This window comes from Anguilla rostrata, chromosome 16, assembly GCF_018555375.3.
Source record: "Anguilla rostrata isolate EN2019 chromosome 16, ASM1855537v3, whole genome shotgun sequence".
Taxonomy (NCBI): Eukaryota; Metazoa; Chordata; class Actinopteri; order Anguilliformes; family Anguillidae; genus Anguilla; species Anguilla rostrata.
The window spans coordinates 15,044,146-15,065,246 of NC_057948.1; the positions used below are offsets into that span (position 1 = coordinate 15,044,146).

General features: G+C 38.8%; 2 protein-coding genes across 2 annotated transcripts; both read left to right on the plus strand.

Moving 5' to 3' along the window:
• The first annotated feature begins 714 nt into the window (after positions 1–714).
• On the plus strand, positions 715–3,578 carry gdpgp1 (GDP-D-glucose phosphorylase 1). The gene has a single exon (XM_064313436.1). It carries the CDS (start codon positions 978–980, stop codon positions 2,106–2,108), a length of 1,131 nt encoding a protein of 376 aa, XP_064169506.1. The 5' UTR covers positions 715–977; the 3' UTR covers positions 2,109–3,578.
• Positions 3,579–10,399: 6,821 nt separating this feature from the next.
• On the plus strand, positions 10,400–15,826 carry LOC135242398 (ammonium transporter Rh type C 1). The gene is made up of 11 exons (XM_064313440.1): positions 10,400–10,697; positions 11,284–11,476; positions 12,123–12,273; positions 12,395–12,542; positions 12,676–12,842; positions 13,042–13,179; positions 13,339–13,475; positions 13,994–14,118; positions 14,376–14,449; positions 14,878–14,951; positions 15,422–15,826. The coding sequence occupies exons 1-11, from the start codon at positions 10,409–10,411 to the stop codon at positions 15,453–15,455; spliced, it is 1,530 nt and encodes a 509-aa protein (XP_064169510.1). The 5' UTR covers positions 10,400–10,408; the 3' UTR covers positions 15,456–15,826.
• Positions 15,827–21,101: the final 5,275 nt, after the last annotated feature.

Genomic DNA, 21,101 nt, shown 5'->3' on the forward strand with positions numbered 1-21,101 from the left:
GCTTTCTGCAATGTTTTTAAAAACTTAGTTGCGACTGAAGAGGTTTAGTCTAACGTTTACACTCCAGCACTGTAGATGTCGGTAACACACCCTTCAGTCGGTGTTAGAGCCGTCATTACCGAGCGTATGACGTCATTTTGTAGGCCAACCCGGACGTTTTTTTTCCACCATGGGTTCCTTCAACAGATTTCTAGTGTTTTTTCCCCATAGGGATTTAGTTTTCTGCCGAAAATAAGGCCTGTGGTTAACGTAAGCCTAAGAGAGTTTCGCGTTTTGTTCTAGGAGATAAATTACACCCTTTAATATCTCAACCGTAAATTTCGAAGCCACTATGTGCTTTTCAGTGAGTTGCTAACCAATTAACTACAAGTTGCGATATTGAAACTACAACACCGGTCGCATTCTGTTACGTCACTCTATACTAATAGTTTCCATACTGGCTCGCCTGCACGCGACAGCCTTTGTAGTTTCAATATAGTAATTTAACAGCTTCGCAATCTACGGTTGAGATATTTCCCTATGGGAAAAAAACATGGGAATTTTGCCGTGGGAACCCATGGCTAAAAATTGCGAACTTACTTTCGGGTTTTAGGACTACAAAGTGTAACCATAGAGCTGTAACCAATGAATACCGTGTGTTTTGCGTAGCCTTGCGTCACTGCTCTGCGCTATCCTCGTTGTGCATCCGATTAGGCATGTGACCTCTGAACTGTGTATTGCATGTGACCAAGGGCACACCTGAGCATGTCTGTTGAGCGAAAAAATAGTACTTCCTGGTTCTGATGCGTTCCCCATGTCCTCCCCATAGGTTTCTATTGGCGTCGCTGTCTCTATACATATATTCTCTAAGGAGCTGAACTACTACAGATTTTGAATACGAAATTATATCGGTTAATACGAGAGATTTCGAGGAAATATCACCAGGACAGGTTTCTGGAAGTTGAGATCAAGTCGAACTGGCTGGATAGCTAGCCCATATGGAAAGCTTTTTGACTCAGCCTTTTGTTTACAGTGACCAGGATTTGGTTCGTCGTGTTGTGCGCTCCCAGGGATGCGAAACACTCGAAAAACTGTCTAAATTTGACAAACGATTGCGGTCTACTTGGACTGAGAAGATGGAGCATGGGCTATTCCGTTATCCTCTCGAGGATTTAAAGACACGGATTCTTCCCGGACCGTATGGTTTCGTAGCTCAGCTTAACATCATGCGGGGGCAAGAGAGGCGAAAACCTCAGCAAATATTCAGCATAAGGCAACAATTTGACTCGGAACAATTCAACTTTAATAAGATACATTCTCATGAAATTCTATTTCAGATGAGCAAACAAAACTCAAATGAGGCAGATGTAGAACCTCAATTCAAAGACATCACGTCACGCTGTAATGAAAATGGACTTGAAGGAGCACGCGACAAAGTGATTGTTGTAATCAACGTGAGTCCGCTCGAATTCGGCCATTGTTTATTTATACCGGAACCGACGCACTGCATGCCACAGATCCTTACTGCCTCTGCCATTCAAACTGGAATTGAGTCTGTGTTTCTAAGCGCCGATTCAGGATTTCGAGTGGGATTCAACAGTCTAGGGGCATTTGCATCAGTTAATCATTTACACCTCCATGGATACTACTTAGACTCGGAGCTGCGGATAGAATCTGCTCCGACCGAACCTTTAGTTCCCAAGAAGGGCTTTCACCGATTAATTGACTTCCCGTCCGGATTCTTGTTTTATACGGAAGGAGAATGCTTGCATGAAACTGCCACTGTCATTTGGCAACTGACAAACTTTTTAGTGGAAAGAAATGTCGCACATAACATGTTTCTTACCAGGGGTTGCCCACCGGGTAAGCGACATGAACCTGCGCTTTCTCGTTCTGGTGTACGAATAATCGTGTGGCCAAGGATATCCTGCTTCGGGGCGAAAGAAGAATCCGCCTTCAACGTGGCTCTTTGTGAGTTAGCTGGGCATTTGCCATTTAAGAACAGAAGGGACTTTGACGCCATCACTGAAAGCGAAGTGAAAACCATTATTCAAAAATATCTCCTTCCCGGTGACGAATTTACGCAGTTACAATCAGAGCTATGCAAACAATTACACGTACATCAGTAGCGTAGGCTACTATCCGCGTAGATAATTCAACATATTTTAGAAACGCATGGTGTGTGAACCTTTTGCATAACTTTGGTGTCCATGATAATCCAAGAATGGTCGGGTGCGTGACTGCTTTTGTCCCAGCACTAAAACACCTGATTCAACCAAAAAAAGAAAAAAGGTCACGTTCTTCCATTAGAGCCTTTATTAGTTGAGTCAGTTATTTTTGTGCTGGGGTAGAACCAAAACCTTCACATAGACCAAGCGTTCTTGGATAAAATAAAAGATTAAAAACAAACTGTCTATTTCCCTTTGACTGGAAGGCATACTTGTATCTCCCCCTGTATCCTCACTCTGATCATTTTTTTTCGTAATGTCTATCCACCACTCACATGTGTTTGTATTAAGCATCTCATGATATTTGTGTGTGTGTTTGCATGTATGGTACATGGCCTTTCAGTATTACTGACATTAATAGTTTATTGATATGTGTTATGGGAGAATTTCTGTGCTGGGTATCAAATTTGTATTGTCCTTTCTGTCTATTCTATGTTCATTGCTCATATGGGCCTTCCTTGCTTGGACTAATTCCATTTGACACTGTGTGCTAGGAAGGGAGGTTGGATGTCGGCGTGTAGCCTTGCTCTCAACGTTTGAGAGCAGGATGGATGCACCACGACCCGTGAAGTAGTCGTGGTTGCCTGCTCATGGGAAGGCTTCACTCACTCCTTGTTTAATTTGGGTTTCCTACTATTTTATGTGTGAAATTCAGATAGTCTTGCCTTATGTACCGTACATTCTTGTGGCACATATTTTAAGTACTGTATAAATGGCATTAAGTTGATTCTAACTGTTTCCATGCTGTTTTTCACAAAGAGAGTGAATAGTTTTCATTATTTTATTATTTTGCCTACAGCCTGGTGTGCTGTGAGGGGAAACATGGCATGGGGTAATATATCTACATAACAAAATACTTGATTTTATTAATATTGTACTATTTTATGTCATCCAGTTTGTTGATGGAAAAATACAAGTTGGAACTATGTCTTTGAGAAAGATGCGTGCAGGAGAGATAGGGACGTCTTACACCTTGCACAATCAGACCATGTGACTTGCAGAATGTATAGAAGTTGACTCCATGCCCAGAATCGCTTTTGTCTTTTTATAATCAGCATGTTTTGCATAATCATTCTTCTCAGCATAGTTACTGGCACCTTATGCATGTCATATATAATCAAGGAAATCTTCAGAGTATGAAAATACAACAAGCTGTTGTTTGAATTTAGCCAATAAAACTTGCAAAAGGGTGTATATGCAAAAACAATTATTCTTATGCGACAGGCCGAAGCCTCATGCTTTGAATTCGTGTGGTTTTCATCCTAAATTATATAGTAGGATCAGTTAAAAATGTTTCTACCCATGATTCATAAAATGGGCATACTAATGAATAAAGTTTCTTAAAGCACACATACGCACGTTTCATTTTTATATCACAAATGTCCCTAAAAGTGTGCTTTCCTGAACAAGCTTTATGACTCCACCCAGTGAACACCCTCAATTGTCCTTATATGGTGGCTTCATACATCTTTCTTTCACTATTTAATTCACTTTAAAATGGCAGTAAATCTATGCTCAATGGCGCAGCTGCAATTGTAGTAAAATGCCTGAAGAAAATGCCTGTGATGGATCCTAGAGCCAACTTTTTTAACTTAAAAATTATTTTTATATATATGAAAAACAGCGTGTGCGCAGCGTGTTATTGCGAGGTGCTGGTCCGGCAAGATACAAACAACATGAACCGCGTGTTTTAATCTGACACAAAAAATAGCTGATGACTGCAGTGGCGCAGCCGCCTGTGCTCAAAGCTGCTGGCCAATAATAGACCATATGCCCAAAGAGAATGGCACTTGCACCATGTTCACCTGAATAAGATTATTTTCCTTACCTTTTGCAAGTGAACAAAAAACATTTCTGCTGTCTAATTTAGACAATAATGTAAGACTTTGAATTGAATTAGCGAATGATTTTAAAATAAGCCTACTAATCATTGAAATACTCATTGGATGAGTGGGCTGGTATTCATTCAAAACCATGTGAGTTTACGCTTATGACTTAAAAACGTTATGACTTTGCAATGGTGGTGCTCTGTGTCTATTTTACACATACATTCACGTGCAGAGCACTCCAAAAAGTCGAATGAATTTTTATCTAAAACTAAGCGGCATAGCCTACATACAGAGCATGGGGACTAAAGTCCGAGGACACTGCCAACGCTAATTGTTTCCATTTATCAAGGGCTGGTACAATTATGCTGTTACTTCTTATTTGAGGATACATTAGCCTACACAGCTCGAGTTATGAGGTGTGTGAGATTAGATGGGCTTCCCCCCCCCCCCAAATTTCGGATGATATACACTGCATAGCCTAATAGAGTATTATGGATGCCAATTGGAGCATCAGATTATTTTCAGAAGGTCACTGAGCACATTTAAATGTATTCGATTATTTAGGTGATTTATGCTACCGTGACGCTCTAAATCTTGCTGTGGTGCAGCACCATGGCTGATTATTAGCAGAAACTCTGAAGCTGTATAAGTATAGCGTAATAATAGCATATAATAGGCTAGTCTGTCAATTTTGAGTAATCAAAACTGCGAAGCGTTCATGTTCATGTTGTTCATGAGAAACCCAATGTCTCGCACCGAAACCCGCCCCCCATAAGCATTAGTCAACTGACCTTAAAGAGGCCGCTGACATAAACACAACCGATTGTAAAATAACCTACATTTTAAATGACTTTATCGGTATATTTTTGAAGAAATTAAGCAACACCTTTACTCTGCATTTTTATGCGAACTTTGTGGATGTCCTTTTTAAAAAAAGTTTTTGCAAAAAGAGCCATGCAAATAAAATCAAATTCAACTGAATAACTAACAGTTCAATGTAAATAACAGGACTTTGTCAGACTTCGCATCCACCCCAGCAACAATCAAGCTCCAATAGGCGTTGTCTGGTGCGAAAGGTTAGATGAAACCGGTTCCATTTGTTTTTTTGCCAAATTGTAATCGAACTCTATCAGTTCTTGGAATTTTGACAACCCATATATTAGGGATCATGTCGAATACAAATACCATATTCGGTGACCCTCTTATAATGCGTTCTCTCCGAATACATGGACTCTCCAAAGAGAATACATGGAGAAATGTGCTGAAAACAATAGGCCTTTTTTGGGTTTTGTCGTGCACATTTTAAGCGCTTTTCTCAAGGTTTCTGTAATATGCCTCGATAGCTTACATCTTCGCAGCCTATATAACAAAACGGCTATAATGTATAAATACAAACGTTGAACTCATCTTTTTATTTCAGACTCATCTAAAAAGAGGTCCATGGCATGTTTTGCAACTTAGATTTATTGAGTTGTGTCCTATTTCAATAAAACAGTTTTGTAATATATGATTTCCTAATCTTTATTAAATTGGGTCGTTACTGGTGCATAAATCGATTCTGTCATGCTGGTGCAGCAGCTTGTCTTCACAAAATACAACTTGGGGAAATTTGAGTAAGAGCTAAGAGCTTTTTGATGTTTAATTTATCCAAGCTTATACAAATCAAACATAAAGGTAAAGTGAGACTACAACAATGAGGGGAGAAAAAGTGTTAACAAACAAAAAAACAGCACGTGTGCCTTAAATTCTGTAGTTTTTATTTAATTAGGAGTTCAGGGGGTACAGTAGTTCATAATGAAGATGAGAAACTATTTTTTATTATAATTCTTTTTAAAAAGTTTATAATTGACTTCAGTGTCCCTCAGGTAGGGGTGATGGTGGAGTTCATGCTGTTCATACTCTGCAGTACAGAGTAAGGATGAATAACTATGTTTATATTTATTAAAAACATTTGCCTGTGTTTGAAACTTTATTTTGACTTTGTTTTTTTTGTTTGTTCTCAGTGTTATAAATGCCTGTTATGGCTATATAACATATAGTCCGTTGTTTGTTAAACACAGCTTTAAAAAGCATATTACCTTTTGTTAAACTACATTATTCATAATGTTGTTGTAAAATCATCTCAACAATAGCAGTGCCAGTAATTATAATGGTAAAAATCAGGGTTTTTTGGCATTTTATACAGCTTTGGGTTAAACTCTACACACATCCGGTTTTTATCCAAATACAAATAATTTTTTGGTTGAACAAATACAAATGCCATTTCCCTCTACCCCTACCATATATACACTGTAAATAGGTTCAGAATCAATGATTTGATATGTGGATTGTCAAGAGGTTAGCCAAAGCTATAGGTATTTTGAATGTAGCCTTGTTGGTGGCCCTGTCTATAGGAAAAAATCTCTAGCCTCACAGCTAGGATGTACAGATGGTTTTCCTTTTATTTTAGGGCTGTTGAAAAGTAATGAATATGTGAACTCAAAATGGGAACATAAAATAGAAAAAACTGTGCGATCAAAATTGTATTTCAGTGCTGAATCAATGTCTCCTCTCCTCTCAAATGTCACTGGATGCTTCAATGTCGATTCCATTAGAAGGGATTTCCCAATATCCTTTCATTCTTGCCATACACTAAATATTTTTGTTTATAATTTAATTACAACACATTTGTTTTTTCTGAGGACTATATCACATGTAAAGAGGGAAAGGTTAGGCTATTCAATTTAATATATCTTTGAAGATATTATTTAATAATACTGTTTTTGCACTGCTCCTTTTCTCTACATGGTATTATGGTGTCATGGGCAATCTTAAGTGTGCCAACATTTCAGCTGTCAGCACATGAAACAAATGCTTGGCCTACATAGTGTAGGGTGTGTAATTTAAAAGGCAGCCTTTTGAATCTGAAGACACAAGTTGGACTACACCATAATTCTTTTCTGTCAGTGGTTTGATTGCGTTCCAACTGTTCTACTTTTATTGTATTATAGGTCTGACAAATTAGGCCTATTTGGCCTATATACTTTAGGCAGGCTATTTAGTTGGGACCTATGTGGTTCATGTTTATTCAGATTTCAAATTTGGTTGAAGAAAGTCTATAATCTGTGTTTTAATAAAAAATGATATATATATATATGCATCAGAGATGATCTGCTTATCCCAATTCAACATGGCTAATACTAATCTAATTGTACTTATATGAGATAAAAGCAAAATTGACTGGACTTAATATATTTCCTACAGTGAAGTCTCTCAATCACTGTCCCAAATTGGACACCACCACTGGATGCCAACACTCAATTTCAGTGTAGACTTATAGCCTATCATTTTAGCAGGATTTTACTATGATTCATTGGTCCTCATGGTTCTTCAAAATCATAGAGCTCTATTTACTTCATGAGCTACAGTCCAGGCATCACCAATCATAAACTGTGAAAAAATCAAGGACGTCAGGTGAACTCCCCCATGCCATTCCAAACATATTAAGATACCGAGATAGTTTTAGTTTCACCATATTTTTGGCTGGTCATTTTTGATTCTACCTTATATTTCATGTGGACAAAATTCATTCACATAGATTCTGCATAAATTGTATGGTGCTCAAGATATAGCTAAAATGCCAGCTTAACAACACATGAAATTAAATATTTACAAATATTTTTGATGACAACTGAAAATAAGCATGTAAGTATGTTCAAAGTGCATTTATTTTTTTTTGAGCGCTTCAAACACACAAAATTAACAAAAATGAACTGAATCATAACATTATTGAACGAGACCATTTGTGTTATTTTAGGTGCAGATTGCATGTGAGTATTCCTAAGAGAGAGTGCTCATATGAGTACATTTGAACTGTTAAAAGAGGAAGGGCACTAATAAATGGGTGTTCTGTGTATGTGAATACTATCACTTCATCTAATCTTTAGTGAGCTGTCAGGAGACACACGCAGAACATAGTCCTTAAATAAGAGATCAACTACCAGTTATTCCACATTCTTATCTCTGTTAAAAAATTCTTTTGTCGATATATATTTTTTCAGCTCGGTCCCAGCTGAACTGGTATAGCAAGTCAGTCTCATAAGAACGATTGCAGCTGTTGAGGGCTCCAAATCAAAGGTTGCCACTGGGGTGTGCTTATTTTCAAATTATATTTTACAATGTTACTCTGAAAATACATACAGAAGGACCCTAATTTTGGGTTAGCACTTGGGAAGTAATTTGGGCAAGGATCTTACAGTAATTCGTAAAAACTTGACAGCCCATTTGGTCACATTTGAACTCCTAGCCTGAGTCATGACTGGAGAAAATATTTGATCCTCCTCTGAGGTAGATTACCAGGAAGTTTGAAGTCAAAGTTTAATAGTACAACAAAGCCAAGATGGATGTCTAACCTGTGTCTCAACCTGTCCTGTGAGAGATCAACCTCCAGATCTGCTCTTCTGTTGCTGCTGGAATGTACTGCAGGTGGAATGTGGGTTCACATGATGAAGAGTGTGACCAAAAGCATCAGTGGAATGCAGACTTTAGATAAAGATCACAATGCTCGATCTCCTGTGCTTTTCGCATGTGACTATTAGACCCTTATCAATGCAGGATCAATTTGTGAGTAGTAGCTGATTTTCTGTCACATGTTTAACACTTGTCTCCCCATATGCCCTAAGCACATTCTTGTTTTCTTTGCTGGGCAGTTTATGGAGTTTAAGACCACAAATTACACCGACCAAAACAAAATTGTGGAAAACAATCCTTATCTGGGTCTAATAGCCCATAAGATTTGAAAAGACACCTGCAAACCCCAGATCATTTTTTATAAATTACGTTATTAACCAAAAAATACAGTCATATGAAAGGAGTTGTTTGTGGAAATTCGTGTTTCTTTAAAAATTGTAGTAATTTTACAAGTCAAAGAGTTTTTTGACCCAGACCTGACCTAAGTCATTTTTAGGTAATTGAATGTTAATTTCTGGGTCTGGCCTATAATGATAGAATACAAGAAATGGCATGGGTCAATAGCTGAAATGTGTTTTTAATTGCAATTATCCATATCATAATAACCAACAAACACTGTTATATAAAACAACGGCTGATTATGTAATGCTGTCAAAATACTGTTTTTGTGCCTCTTCAGAACATGTTGATAATATCTGGAATGTACCATTTTTCTTCATCACCCCCCCCCCCTCCCCCCCCGCCCCCACACACATGCACACACTCCCCCAGCCCAACCTCCAGGGCTTTTTGTGCTCAGAAGGGTCCTCCATGTTGCCTGTCTAGACAATAGGCCATCTCTGTGTATTGCCAATAGCTACCAACTGAATCTTTATAATGTGCATTTCCCCTCTTGGAGATCGGCTGCCATTTATTTAGCAAAATTGTTTCCATGCGTCCCAGCCTAAATGAGATTGATGACAGATTTATCATAATTCTCACGCTTTCTCATTAGCTGCTTGCCAGAATACACCCACTCCTGTACTAATCAAACCCATCTGCCACCTTTATATATTTATACAGGTTCTGTGGAGAATATTTCAACTCATAATTAAATGATTTGTGTGAAATAAGAGCTAGAACAGGACAAGCATGTTCATTCACATATCATAGGATTAAAGGTTCATTCTTTTTTTCTCCCAGTGACATCAATTAGGGTTTAAAGCTTTTATTCTGTAAACTTATTAAAGGATTAGATCTTTCAGATGTTTCCCCATCTTCATTCATAATAGTTATCTTTGAGCATGTGATGGTGGGGTTCACAGTAGTGACTGCCCTTTCAAAACCTCACCTTAACACCGTTAATAAAGCTCTTTTTTCTTTACATTATATAGCATGATTCAATTTTTTACAATAAATGGCTTTAAAAAAATTCTATAAAATAATTTGTAGGTCACTCAAATTCACAATATATTAAACATCAAGCATGACAGTATTTTCTGCTTGAAGAGTGACTGCAAAATTTAGCATATGAAGAAAACTCACTAATTTAGATTAGAAATATTCCATATATTGAAACTTTAAGAGAAGATAAGATGCTTATCTCTAATGTTCCATTTCTCTTTTTCTCTGAAGTGGTTTTTCTCAAAAAGCACTTTATTCATTAATGAAGAATTGAGTAATTACACCTATGCACAATGGAAACCAGATAACTTTGCTTTTGATAATATTTAATATTTAGTTTTAATGCCCTTGCACCTCAGTATTACCCGAAAACGGGTTTGGAACGTGACGCTCTCGGGGGGGGGGGGGGGGTTGCTCGGGGGAGGGGATGACTGCTCTGTGGGTGTGGGGAGGTGTGTCTGTGGCCACCATACAGGCAGTCAGGAGGAGTGACACACCCCCAAACCAGTTCTATATAAATCTCCCTAATTACAGCAGGTGATGTTAAGGACCAGGGCATTTTGGCAGTTGCAGTTTATCCATCAACCTGACTCAATACTGAATATGGGGAACTGCATTCAAGGTGTGAAGGACTTCTTCTGTCGGCCAAAGAACACTAATGTTCGAGTGAGCCTCCCCATGGTGTGCTTTGTCTGGCAGATTGCTATGATCATTCTGTTTGGCGTCTTTATCCGCTACGATGAGGAGTCTGACACTCACTGGAGTGAACACAGGAAATCACACAACATATCAAGTGATATAGAGAATGACTTTTACTTCAGGTACCCAAGTAAGTACATGACTCTGACAGCTGCAGCTCTGTCATTTCTGTGTTTCTTCTGGGATAAAATAGCTTTGGAGATAAAAAAGTTTTGGGCTAAAAAGCTTTTGGGGCAAAAGCTCAGGTGTGCTTGTGGTGCATGATCTTCATTGAAGGAGACTTTTTTAAAAGCAATGTTAGTGCGGTTTTGAGAGAAAGGCTGGGGGTAAAAGGCTTTTGGGTACAAAGCAATGAAGCTGGAGGTAAAGTAGGAAAAGCACATGACTCAAAAGGATATGAGTTTGACTGTTTTGGTGGCTGTGAAGTTTTATTCATTTAGTGTTTAGTGCACCCATTTAAATCAAAGTATCTTTTACTGTGGAGGGCCTCAATTTTGAGAATCACAATTTGTTTTAAGCAAACTTAAATATCTGAAAGGTACCACATCTCTCAGAGAACAGTTCTACTGAGTCAAGATTATTATGTCACAACCTGTGCCCTGAAAAACGCTGCACCTGTATTATAGCACCTGTATATAGAAAAAATGTTCTCACCTCTCTTACTCTTTTTCTGTAGAGCACAGCTTATTAAAATGCATTATTTTATCTGGTTTCAGGCTTCCAGGACGTGCACGTGATGATCTTCGTGGGTTTTGGCTTCCTCATGACCTTTCTGAAGAAGTACAGCTTCGGTGCCGTGGGTTTCAACTTCCTCATCGCCGCCTTCGGCATTCAGTGGGCTCTGCTGATGCAGGGCTGGTTCCACTCCCTGGACCACACGGACGGGAAGATCAAAATCGGCGTTGAAAGGTGAGGGAAATGGCCTCCGTTAGAGCAGTGCGTAGAACCGGTAAAAGAAAGGGAGCGCCCTTTCTAGCCCCTGCCAGCCCGGTATCGGTGCATGTCCCTGAAGCTATAGCCTAACCCCCTCATACCCCCTAACAGGTCCCTTTTTTGGGCCAGTCCCCTATGAAAAATAACTCTGTGAACACATAACCTGTTTACACTTAATTTCTTATGTTTGCTCCATGTAGTCTAATGTCTTTATCAGAAATTATGAAAGTGAAACCACAAAATGAAAATATTTTCACTGTGTTTGATGTCACTGGTCAAGTTTGGGCATGTTCAATGCCGTGTAATCTTCAGTTCTCTCTGATTAGTTTGACAATGTCTCAGACAGATCTGGGCCAATAAGACATATTGTTAAAAGACACCTTTAGATTCCTGCATTGGGTTAGATCTGTCAGATTTTCTGACAGCTTCTTCATATGTACAAAGATAACTCATCCAATAGTCTTCGCGGTTAGTTTTTTTTTTGATTCTCTATCTTTACATCCTGTACAAGCTGCTGGCTGTTCACACTGGGCTGAAGCGTACATACAGTCTTGAATAGAAATTAAGATGTGTCTAGAACAATGTGCTTGTGCTTCCTCTAAAGTGCACTTTGCCTTCCTAGCCTCATCAACGCAGACTTCTGTGTGGCCGGTTGTCTGATTGCATATGGCGCAGTTCTGGGGAAGGTCAGCCCGGTCCAGCTACTAGTGATGACACTCTTTGGTGTGACGCTCTTTGCAGTGGAGGAGTTCATCATTCTCACCGTCATTCATGTAAGCCTCACAGCTGCTGCCTGGTGGAGGGGGATCGAATGTATGTGTGTGTGTGTGTGTGTGTGTGTGCCTGTGCGCACGCGCATCTGTATTAACAAACGATGCTTTGTGCGTTTAACAGGCCAGAGATGCCGGTGGCTCCATGGTGATCCATACTTTTGGAGGTTATTATGGTCTAGCCATCTCTTGGGTTCTCTATCGCCCTCATTTGGACCAGAGCAAACGTCTGCAAGGGTCTGTGTACCATTCGGACGTATTCGCTATGATTGGTGAGTGTCAGCTTCACTACGAGTCTGAGGGTTTCCTCAGAGTTTCAGTAACCTATGGGTATATACAAGTGTGTGGTGTAAAGCATTTGATGATGTCTCATGAGTAACCACATTACATGATCTCCCTTCAAAGGCACGCTCTTCCTTTGGATGTTCTGGCCCAGTTTCAACTCAGCAATCACAGACCATGGTGATGGGCAGCACCGGGCAGCCATTAACACCTACCTCGCCTTGGCATCTACTGTCCTGACCACCGTAGCCATCTCCAGTGTTTTCCAGAAGAAAGGCAAACTGGATATGGTAGGACTGAGCAGAGAGTGATGATGGTGATAATGATGATGTTGTGTATTACTTTTATATATTCGTATACGTTCGTGACATTTTCAGAATGCTCACCTCACATCAGCAAGAGGTTGAGAGGGAGCCAAAAGTGCTTTAGAGGAGGGATGTGTTTAATTCTGCTTGTGTTCTGACAATGCTGTTCTCTGTTGTTATGCAGGTGCACATACAGAACGCCACCCTGGCGGGTGGTGTAGCTGTGGGAACCGCTGCTGAGTTTCTGTTGACACCCTATGGCTCCCTGATTGTGGGTTTCTGCTGTGGCATTCTGTCTACTTTTGGCTACCTCTACATCTCGGTGAGTTGATCACACATTGCCCACACGCCACCTTACAGACAGCCGACATGAAACCTTATAAGCTGCCCTTATTTAGACACTGTGAATGTTCACATTGCATTACATGCTGGCTAAACAGTGTGAATACGCAGGGGGCTGAAGTGCTTTTCATTCCCACAGCCGTTCATGGAGAAAAGAATGAAGATTCAGGACACCTGCGGCGTACATAACCTGCATGCCATGCCAGGAGTGATTGGTGGCATCGTTGGGGCCATTACTGCAGCAGCTGCCTCAGAGTCCACATACGGACATGAGGGGTGAGTTGCCCTTTGACCTCTCAGACCTGTCACATGTCGAATTGAGAACAGAACAAGGAGAGTGCACGTTGTAGCAGATAGAGACAGAATGTATCACGTGATGATGATGATGATGACGATGATGATGATGATGATTATTATTATTATACTGCATCAGCAATTCTTTGTTGGTTTTCATTAATGTACACCTTGTTCTGGAGGTGATTTGGTAAGAAATTAGATTAAATTCTTATTTAAGGTAATCTGTCAGTGAGTGAGGATGTCAGATTTTAATGATAAAATCTTGGAACTCTTCTGCTTCTCATAATTAAGGGAATGTGCTACAAAGGAACGTACCTAGAGCCCACTAACTAAACAGACCTACATTAATTAGCAGTCATTTATTTAACATTTAAATAAAGGCATTAATGTAAAGTTAACCTTACCTAGTGTTGTGGGTGTGACTTGTAGGAAACCTACAGGATTATGTGTGCTTAAATGACCAGGGTATTTGGAATGAACATGTCTGTTGTCCACAGATTAATCAATACCTTCGACTTTGAGGGGGATTTTAAAGATCGGACCCCCAATATTCAGGGTGGCCACCAGGCAGCCGGGATTTGTGTGGCCATCGTTTTTGGAATTGGAGGAGGAGTATTAGTCGGTGAGTAAAACTGGAACTGTACATGCAGACCTAAGCCATATCTCATTATTTCCATATGGAATGACCTCTTTATGAAAATATCTTGATAATATATTTTATGTCAATAACAAGATATGGATAATATATCATAAGGTTGCCTCAAAAGATGTGGCGATGTGTGTTGTTTGGTGTGCATGAGTAGAGGGTGGAGGCGTTAAGGGAGAGATTTGGGGGACTTGAGAAGTGCTCCAGGTTAACTTTCTCATCTCTACATGCAGGTATCATCCTGAGGCTGCCAATCTGGGGGGACCCTGCAGATGACAACTGCTTCGATGATGAAGTGTACTGGGAGGTGAGGACACTCGCGTACAGCACGTGCTAAAAGTATTCACCACCAGGCAGTGCCATTTGCTTTATCTGATCTGCAGAAGCTGCCGAAAGTGAGCTCAGAATCACCAAGGCTAATTTACTTTTCCTTACATGACTATTATCCCCCATAGTGTAATCAACACCTCCTATAGAAAAATGTATTTTGTGCCAGTGATTCTACAGGCAGGGTGAGAGGAGTAAAAGTATGACATGGAAACTGAAACTTTGCTTGTGGTTTGCCTGCTGACAAAATTACCTAGTTTAAACGGAGGGGGGTTTGAACTGAGATTCTCAGCTGAGTGTTTATGATATCACGGTGTACTTTTGTATATTTAAGCGTGTCTGTGTATAGTTGCATATTTATATCTCTCTCTAATGAGTTTTGTGTTTTTGGTATCTTTCTGTGTTTAGCTGCCTGAAGATGAGGAGAGCATTCCCCCAATTCTGGAATACAACAACCACATGAGCAACAAGCAGCAGGAAATGTAAGTTTGGGCTGATGGGGAAGTGAGCATATGTGAGGCTGTAACAGAGTGCCCTTGTGCACGACATGCACATTTTTGGCATAAGCCTTCCTTGTGCCCAGGAATAAATGAAGAGGTCATGTATGTCCTGCCTTCATACATGGATGCAATAAAACAATAGTTTATAATATTCTAGTGAGTGCTGTCAACTTCTCTCTTTCATTTCTAGGTTGTGGCATTCAGCACCCTACAGTTAATATGCTTGAGTGAGCATGTTTATTTAGTTTATTTTCGAGTTCAGGGAGCTGAACCAGTTATTCTGTGTATCTAATAAAACAGGGTATATACACCCATGTCTGTACTGAGGTGGTGGAGACAGAGGTGTGTAGGTGTGCTGGCTCAACAGAGGCAGTGAGCTGATCTGAGATCAGTCATGTGCTCACACTATGGGAAGCCTTTTGGTTTGTAAGTGCTCTCTTCACTGATCCCAGGTCTGAATCCAACTTCTCTGTGGAGCAGAGCTAGTGCTGCAGCCTGACGCTCTGCAGGACTACAGACCAGTGCCTCAGCTCTTCCATAGCAACAGCCATTAATGAAGATGCCCTTCTGGAAGCGGGGGAATGCACTTGGCCAGAGTGACCTGCGAGAGACTGCTCCTATACTTATTACATTAATGTAAGCCATCAGCAATTAGGGAAATGTCAGAGACTCAGACTCCAAAAGTCCAGAAGGTGATACCTGTTAGTATGATGCTATTTCTTTGACAGTGTGTATTATATTCGTAAAGAATAATTCTGTATTGATTACAAATGTAGCTTAACTAGATTTCATGACTAAATTTCATGTCTTAACTAGATTGATATGGCATTTCATTTAAATAATTTTTATGATGTATATATATATATATATATAAAATATATATATGACCAACAATACATGGAAGTCATGGGGATCTGTGTGTGTATGTGGCTACGTCTCTGCGTGCATGTGTGCGTGAGTGTATTTTTACTATTTGTAATGTCTGGACTGATCACTGTTAAAATTAGGAAGATTTGCTGCATTGAAGTAGTACAGAAACATTATTTACTAATATATTGGTCCTCATTTTAATGTATTTCACATAATATGCTAATTAATGTCACATCTTATAATCATTATTATGCTTTTACAAGAATATGTTATTACAGGTTTTGCAGCTGTATATAGACTTTTACATTTGTGCCATATTCACTTTTATAATTATAAATGGTTAATTATTTTAATAAATGTCTGTCAGCTCTGCGAAATAACTAGAATGTGACACCAATAATCTGGCCAGACTCAACCCAGGAATCTAAAGTCTTTATTTAGCAGAATCCTTATCAAGCTGTACAATCATTAAATTATTTTTATACTAAGCCATATTTTCAAGTATTCAATGGGCAATTTTACTCTGTATTTTAATTAGACTGCACTCTGTATGTTTTAAATAGAAGCTTTTCAGCTATACTATTCTCTGCATTCAGGATTAAATGAAAGCTATTGAGGCTGTATGTTTGCTGGTAATCTGCTAATGTACGTGCAGTTTTGTTTTTAACTGCGACCTTTATATAGCCAAAAACATGGGAGACACATGGCCAATGAAAAACTCTTAATAAACAAAATGTCTTGATTGCTTCTGAAATGCGTACCAAAGTCTCTTTCCCAAGATTACATTACATAATACATTTGTGAAGGGGTATATTTGATATTTTTGTGTAATTTTATATTTTGAACATGTAAGATCAAGTATTGCGTATGATGCCTTGTGTTAATGTACGCAAATGAATAAACTTTGTAATAAATAAATTACAGATTTATTTGTGTTATTCAGCAAAAGGATTCAGTAAAAATTTTGGAGGACATGGAAAGATGGAAATGCCAGTTTGAGTAATTGAATAATGCTTTAGCCTGAGTTATAGCATTTTTTTGAAAGTCAAATAAATTTAACCACTAGGCATCAGTAATATTATTTAAATTATAAAAAATAGTTGCACTTATGACTTAAGTTTATAAAAATACCACTGATTCAAATTAATTCAAAGCAGAGTATTACTGTACATCCTTTGAGCACCTTTAGACAGAAAATATTTCCCATCAAGTACTAAACAAGCCCACTCTAGTTTTTCCAGCCATTTTGTAGGAACAGGATATATAGTGGTATGGTTGCCATGGTCTATGCGTTTGAAAAAATGTATAAGAAAATACATTTATGAAATTTCATTTGAGCTGTCAGTTTTGGATTGGCTCCAGTTTTTGATGAATAGTGGGTGTGATCCAGACAAGAATCTCATTTCATAATGTGAATTGTGAGCACACAATTAGTGTTGACTGCGGTGATCTATTTGCCCTTCGGGTATGCTACTCCAGGCGATTGTTTACCTGGCAACCACGCACAACCATATCCAAACATGTGAGAGCCTCTTTGATAAAATCAGTGGTTTAACTTGAGACAATGATCAGACAATACAGTAAGTAACAGCAAAATGCAAGAGAATCTTTAGATACTGATAAACATGCAGATTAAAGTTTTAAATCGAACTATTCAAGATTACCTTATCTGTACAGTACATGTGACGTGTGTATGCGGGTAGGTGTGAAGCGTTGATGTTGTACAAACTTGATGCTTGCTATGCTTAGTTGTAAGAAAACAAGCTGAGGGTGCGATAGGCTGTGATTTACGCTACAGTGTAATTCAGCCATACAGCTGCTCTTCCTACCTTTTAACTGGTATCAAACTTTCAGGCTGAGCTTTAGTGTCATCAGTAATATAGCCAGCTGGTACACAGCAAGGCCTTTGTATTTTGTTACTGTCAGTCTGTATCTATTGCCAGATATATCTAGCAGGTTATTTGTGAGTTCCTTCTTTAATTGTGCAAAATTATATTTTGAACATGTAAAATCAAGTACTGCATATGATGTCTTGTGTTATTGGACACAAATGAATAAAATTTGTAATAAAATTAATTACAGATTTATTGGTTTCATTCAGCAAAAGGGACAAGAATTTGGAAGAATCAGAACAAGAATTTGGAGGACATGGAAAGATGGAAATGCTAGCTTGAGTAACTGAATAATGCTTTAGCCAGAGCATTATTAGCATTTTCCAAAAAAATAAAAAATAAAATAAATAAATAAATAAAATCAATAATAAATAATAACCACTAGGCATTTGTAATATTATTTAAATTATTTGAGCAAAATAGTGCCGCTTATGACAAGTTTAGAAAAATGCCACAAATTAAAATTCTAAACAGAGTATTACATGGTACATCATTTGAACACTCTCAAAAAGGATGTGTTAATATCTGTCACACTTACTGTGTTACTACTTTTGTGTTACTTTCAACACATTTTGTGTTGAAGTTACTCATTTTGTGTTACAAATATTCAATTTATGTGTACAAAGGGAGACTTTTTAACACAGGCTGTGTTGAAAGTAACACAAAATGTGATGTCTTTAATGGAGATGTGTTAAAAAAATGACACGTTACATGTTGTTTTTAACACATTTTGTTTTGAGTGTGAATAATTTTGTAGTGCCTTTAGACAGAAAATATCTCCCATTAAGTACTAGACAAGCCCACTCTGCTTTTTCAGCTATTTTGTAGAAACGGGGTATATCGTGGTATGGCTGCCATGGTTTGAAAAAAAAGAAAAAGTACCATGTAATATATTTAAGAAATTTCATTTTTTTTTCTGATTTCTTATTTTGGCTCCAGGTTTCGACAAATAGTGGGTGTGATCCAGACAATGATCTCATTTCAGAATTTGAATTGTGAGCACAAGACTAGTATTGACTCGTGATTTATTTGCTCTTTGGGCGAGATACTCCAAGCGACAATTTACCTGGCAACCACACACAACCATACCCAAACACGTGCCAGCATTTTTGATAAAATCAGTGGTTTCACTTGAGACAATGATCAGTAAGTGACTGCAAAATGCAAGAGAAGCTTTTGTCACCGATAAACATGCAGATTAAAGTTTTAACTATGTGACGTGTGTGTGCCTGTAGGTATGAAGTGTTGATGTTGTGCAAACTTGATGCTCGCTAAGCTTAGTTGTAAGAAAACAAGCTGAGGGTGGAATAGGCAGTGATTAACACTACAGTGTAATTTTTTTTTTCATTCATTCAACCTTTATTTAAGATTCTCGGTGACAGTTGAGGGTAGGAACCCTCTTTCTCAATGCGTTGAGATTACAAGAGGTATAAGAAGTAAAAGAAATAAAAAAGCATAAAAGAGATAATAACAAGCATCAATTAAAAACAGTTCAAAAACAGAATCAAAAGTGATCAAATCTGTGATCAGGGATCTAAAATGGCCCGATGATACAATGGAATTCAATTGAAGTCTTTTTTGCAGTTCATTCCAGGTGTGAGGGGCCATCTTACCTAGTTCTGCCATACAGCTGCTCATTCTACCTTTTAACTGGTATCAAACTTTCAGGCTGAGCTTTAGTGTCAATAATATAGCCAGCTTGTACACAGAGAGTAGGGATGGTGCTGAATACAAATAACCATATTTGGCAGTACTCGAATACTGCATCCTCTCTGAATGTTTTCTCCTCCTGAATTTGGTCAATATTTTATTTGGATTTGGATCTTTTTCTCTGTTAGACTCACACACACACACACACACACACACCTGCAGAGAGACAGCGAGTGAGAGTTTCCCTTAAAACTAGATTGGCATACCTTCATGGTCACTGTGTGTATTATATATTGAAGCAAATGTGAGTAGAAGACAGGACTCAAATGGATTAAAACGAGCCAAGGAATATAGAGTAATTACAGCAGCTACTTCTTTTCTGCTTTATGTGTTGGAGTTGCTCCTGGGATGTACACTTTGTTGTACCTGAATCTTTGGTGTCTGTGTTTGTGTCTTAGGGCTGCAAGCGGAGGTAATGTGGAGAGGTCTATGGAGAGAGGCGGAGCTCCTGCATCACCATTTACAGTATGGCTACCAGAAGGAGCTGTTATTTCACACAGTATCTCTCGGAGCTGCAAAGAGACAACATCTAGTTAGGTAGTCTACAATTTTCTTTTGTCTGTTTTCTGATGGTGACTGGTGACCACAGCACCCATGTTTTATGAATGCAAATTAAGTACTAATGTGGCACTGCCTCAACTAGAACTGGTCTTTCCCATTTGTGAATATGAAGATTACAGGCCCTGGAGCTGGAGCTGCACATGCAGGAGCAGCAGCGAGGCCACGCTGTGCGGCAGAATGCGGTCGCATGGGCAGAACATCAGGCCCTCCTGCAGGAGACCCACCTGCTGCTCCAAACCCTACGTCAGCTTCGACAGAGGCTAGAGGAACAGGAAGCCTAATCCCACCTCGACCAAACAACAGTGGCTGCAGGAGGCTGCTCTCTGTCTGGCTGAGTGGTTTCTGATAGGAAGATTGCTGATTCTCATTTCACTAAACTTAAATCTTTAATCAGAATATGTTAAAAAAATTTTTTGAAAATGAACACTATTTATACATGTTCTATGTCTGCCATCTCATAACCCTTTGTATTTGTATTCACATTTTAAACAAATGAGAGTGGATCCATTTATTACTTCCAAATGACATTAAGTTGTAGGCTGCAGCTTTCAATTAAATGCAATAATTAAATGCAAAAATAAAATAACAAGTATGTAGAGTTATGGTTATTTAATTATAGTTATATGATTTTAGTTATTTCAAATTCATTTTAAACAAAATAAATGTAAAAAAGAAAGAAAAAAAGAAAAAAAAGTGATTTAATATTGATATTCTGTTATCCATCCTCCTATTTTCATTAAAGAGAATCCACTGAGATGCAAAGGAATTTAACTGGCTAAGAACAAACGGTAACATCCGAGTCACAAATCATTTTGCGTAAAGGTGTTGAATGTGTCAACGACGACTCCAATCGTGTTCGATTCATGCCTAAAACGGACGACCGCGGCAGGACTCGAACCTACAATCTTTCTTTACGATCCGAAGTCAGACACCTTATCCATTAGGCCACTCGGCCAACGGGATGTACCCGCCAACGGGATGTACCCACCAACATGGTAAATGGTACTATAAAAATGTCATATATAACACCAGGAAACATTGGCTAACAAAAATGACGAGCTGAGTCGGCTACAAATAAAAAAATACCTCCCAACCACTG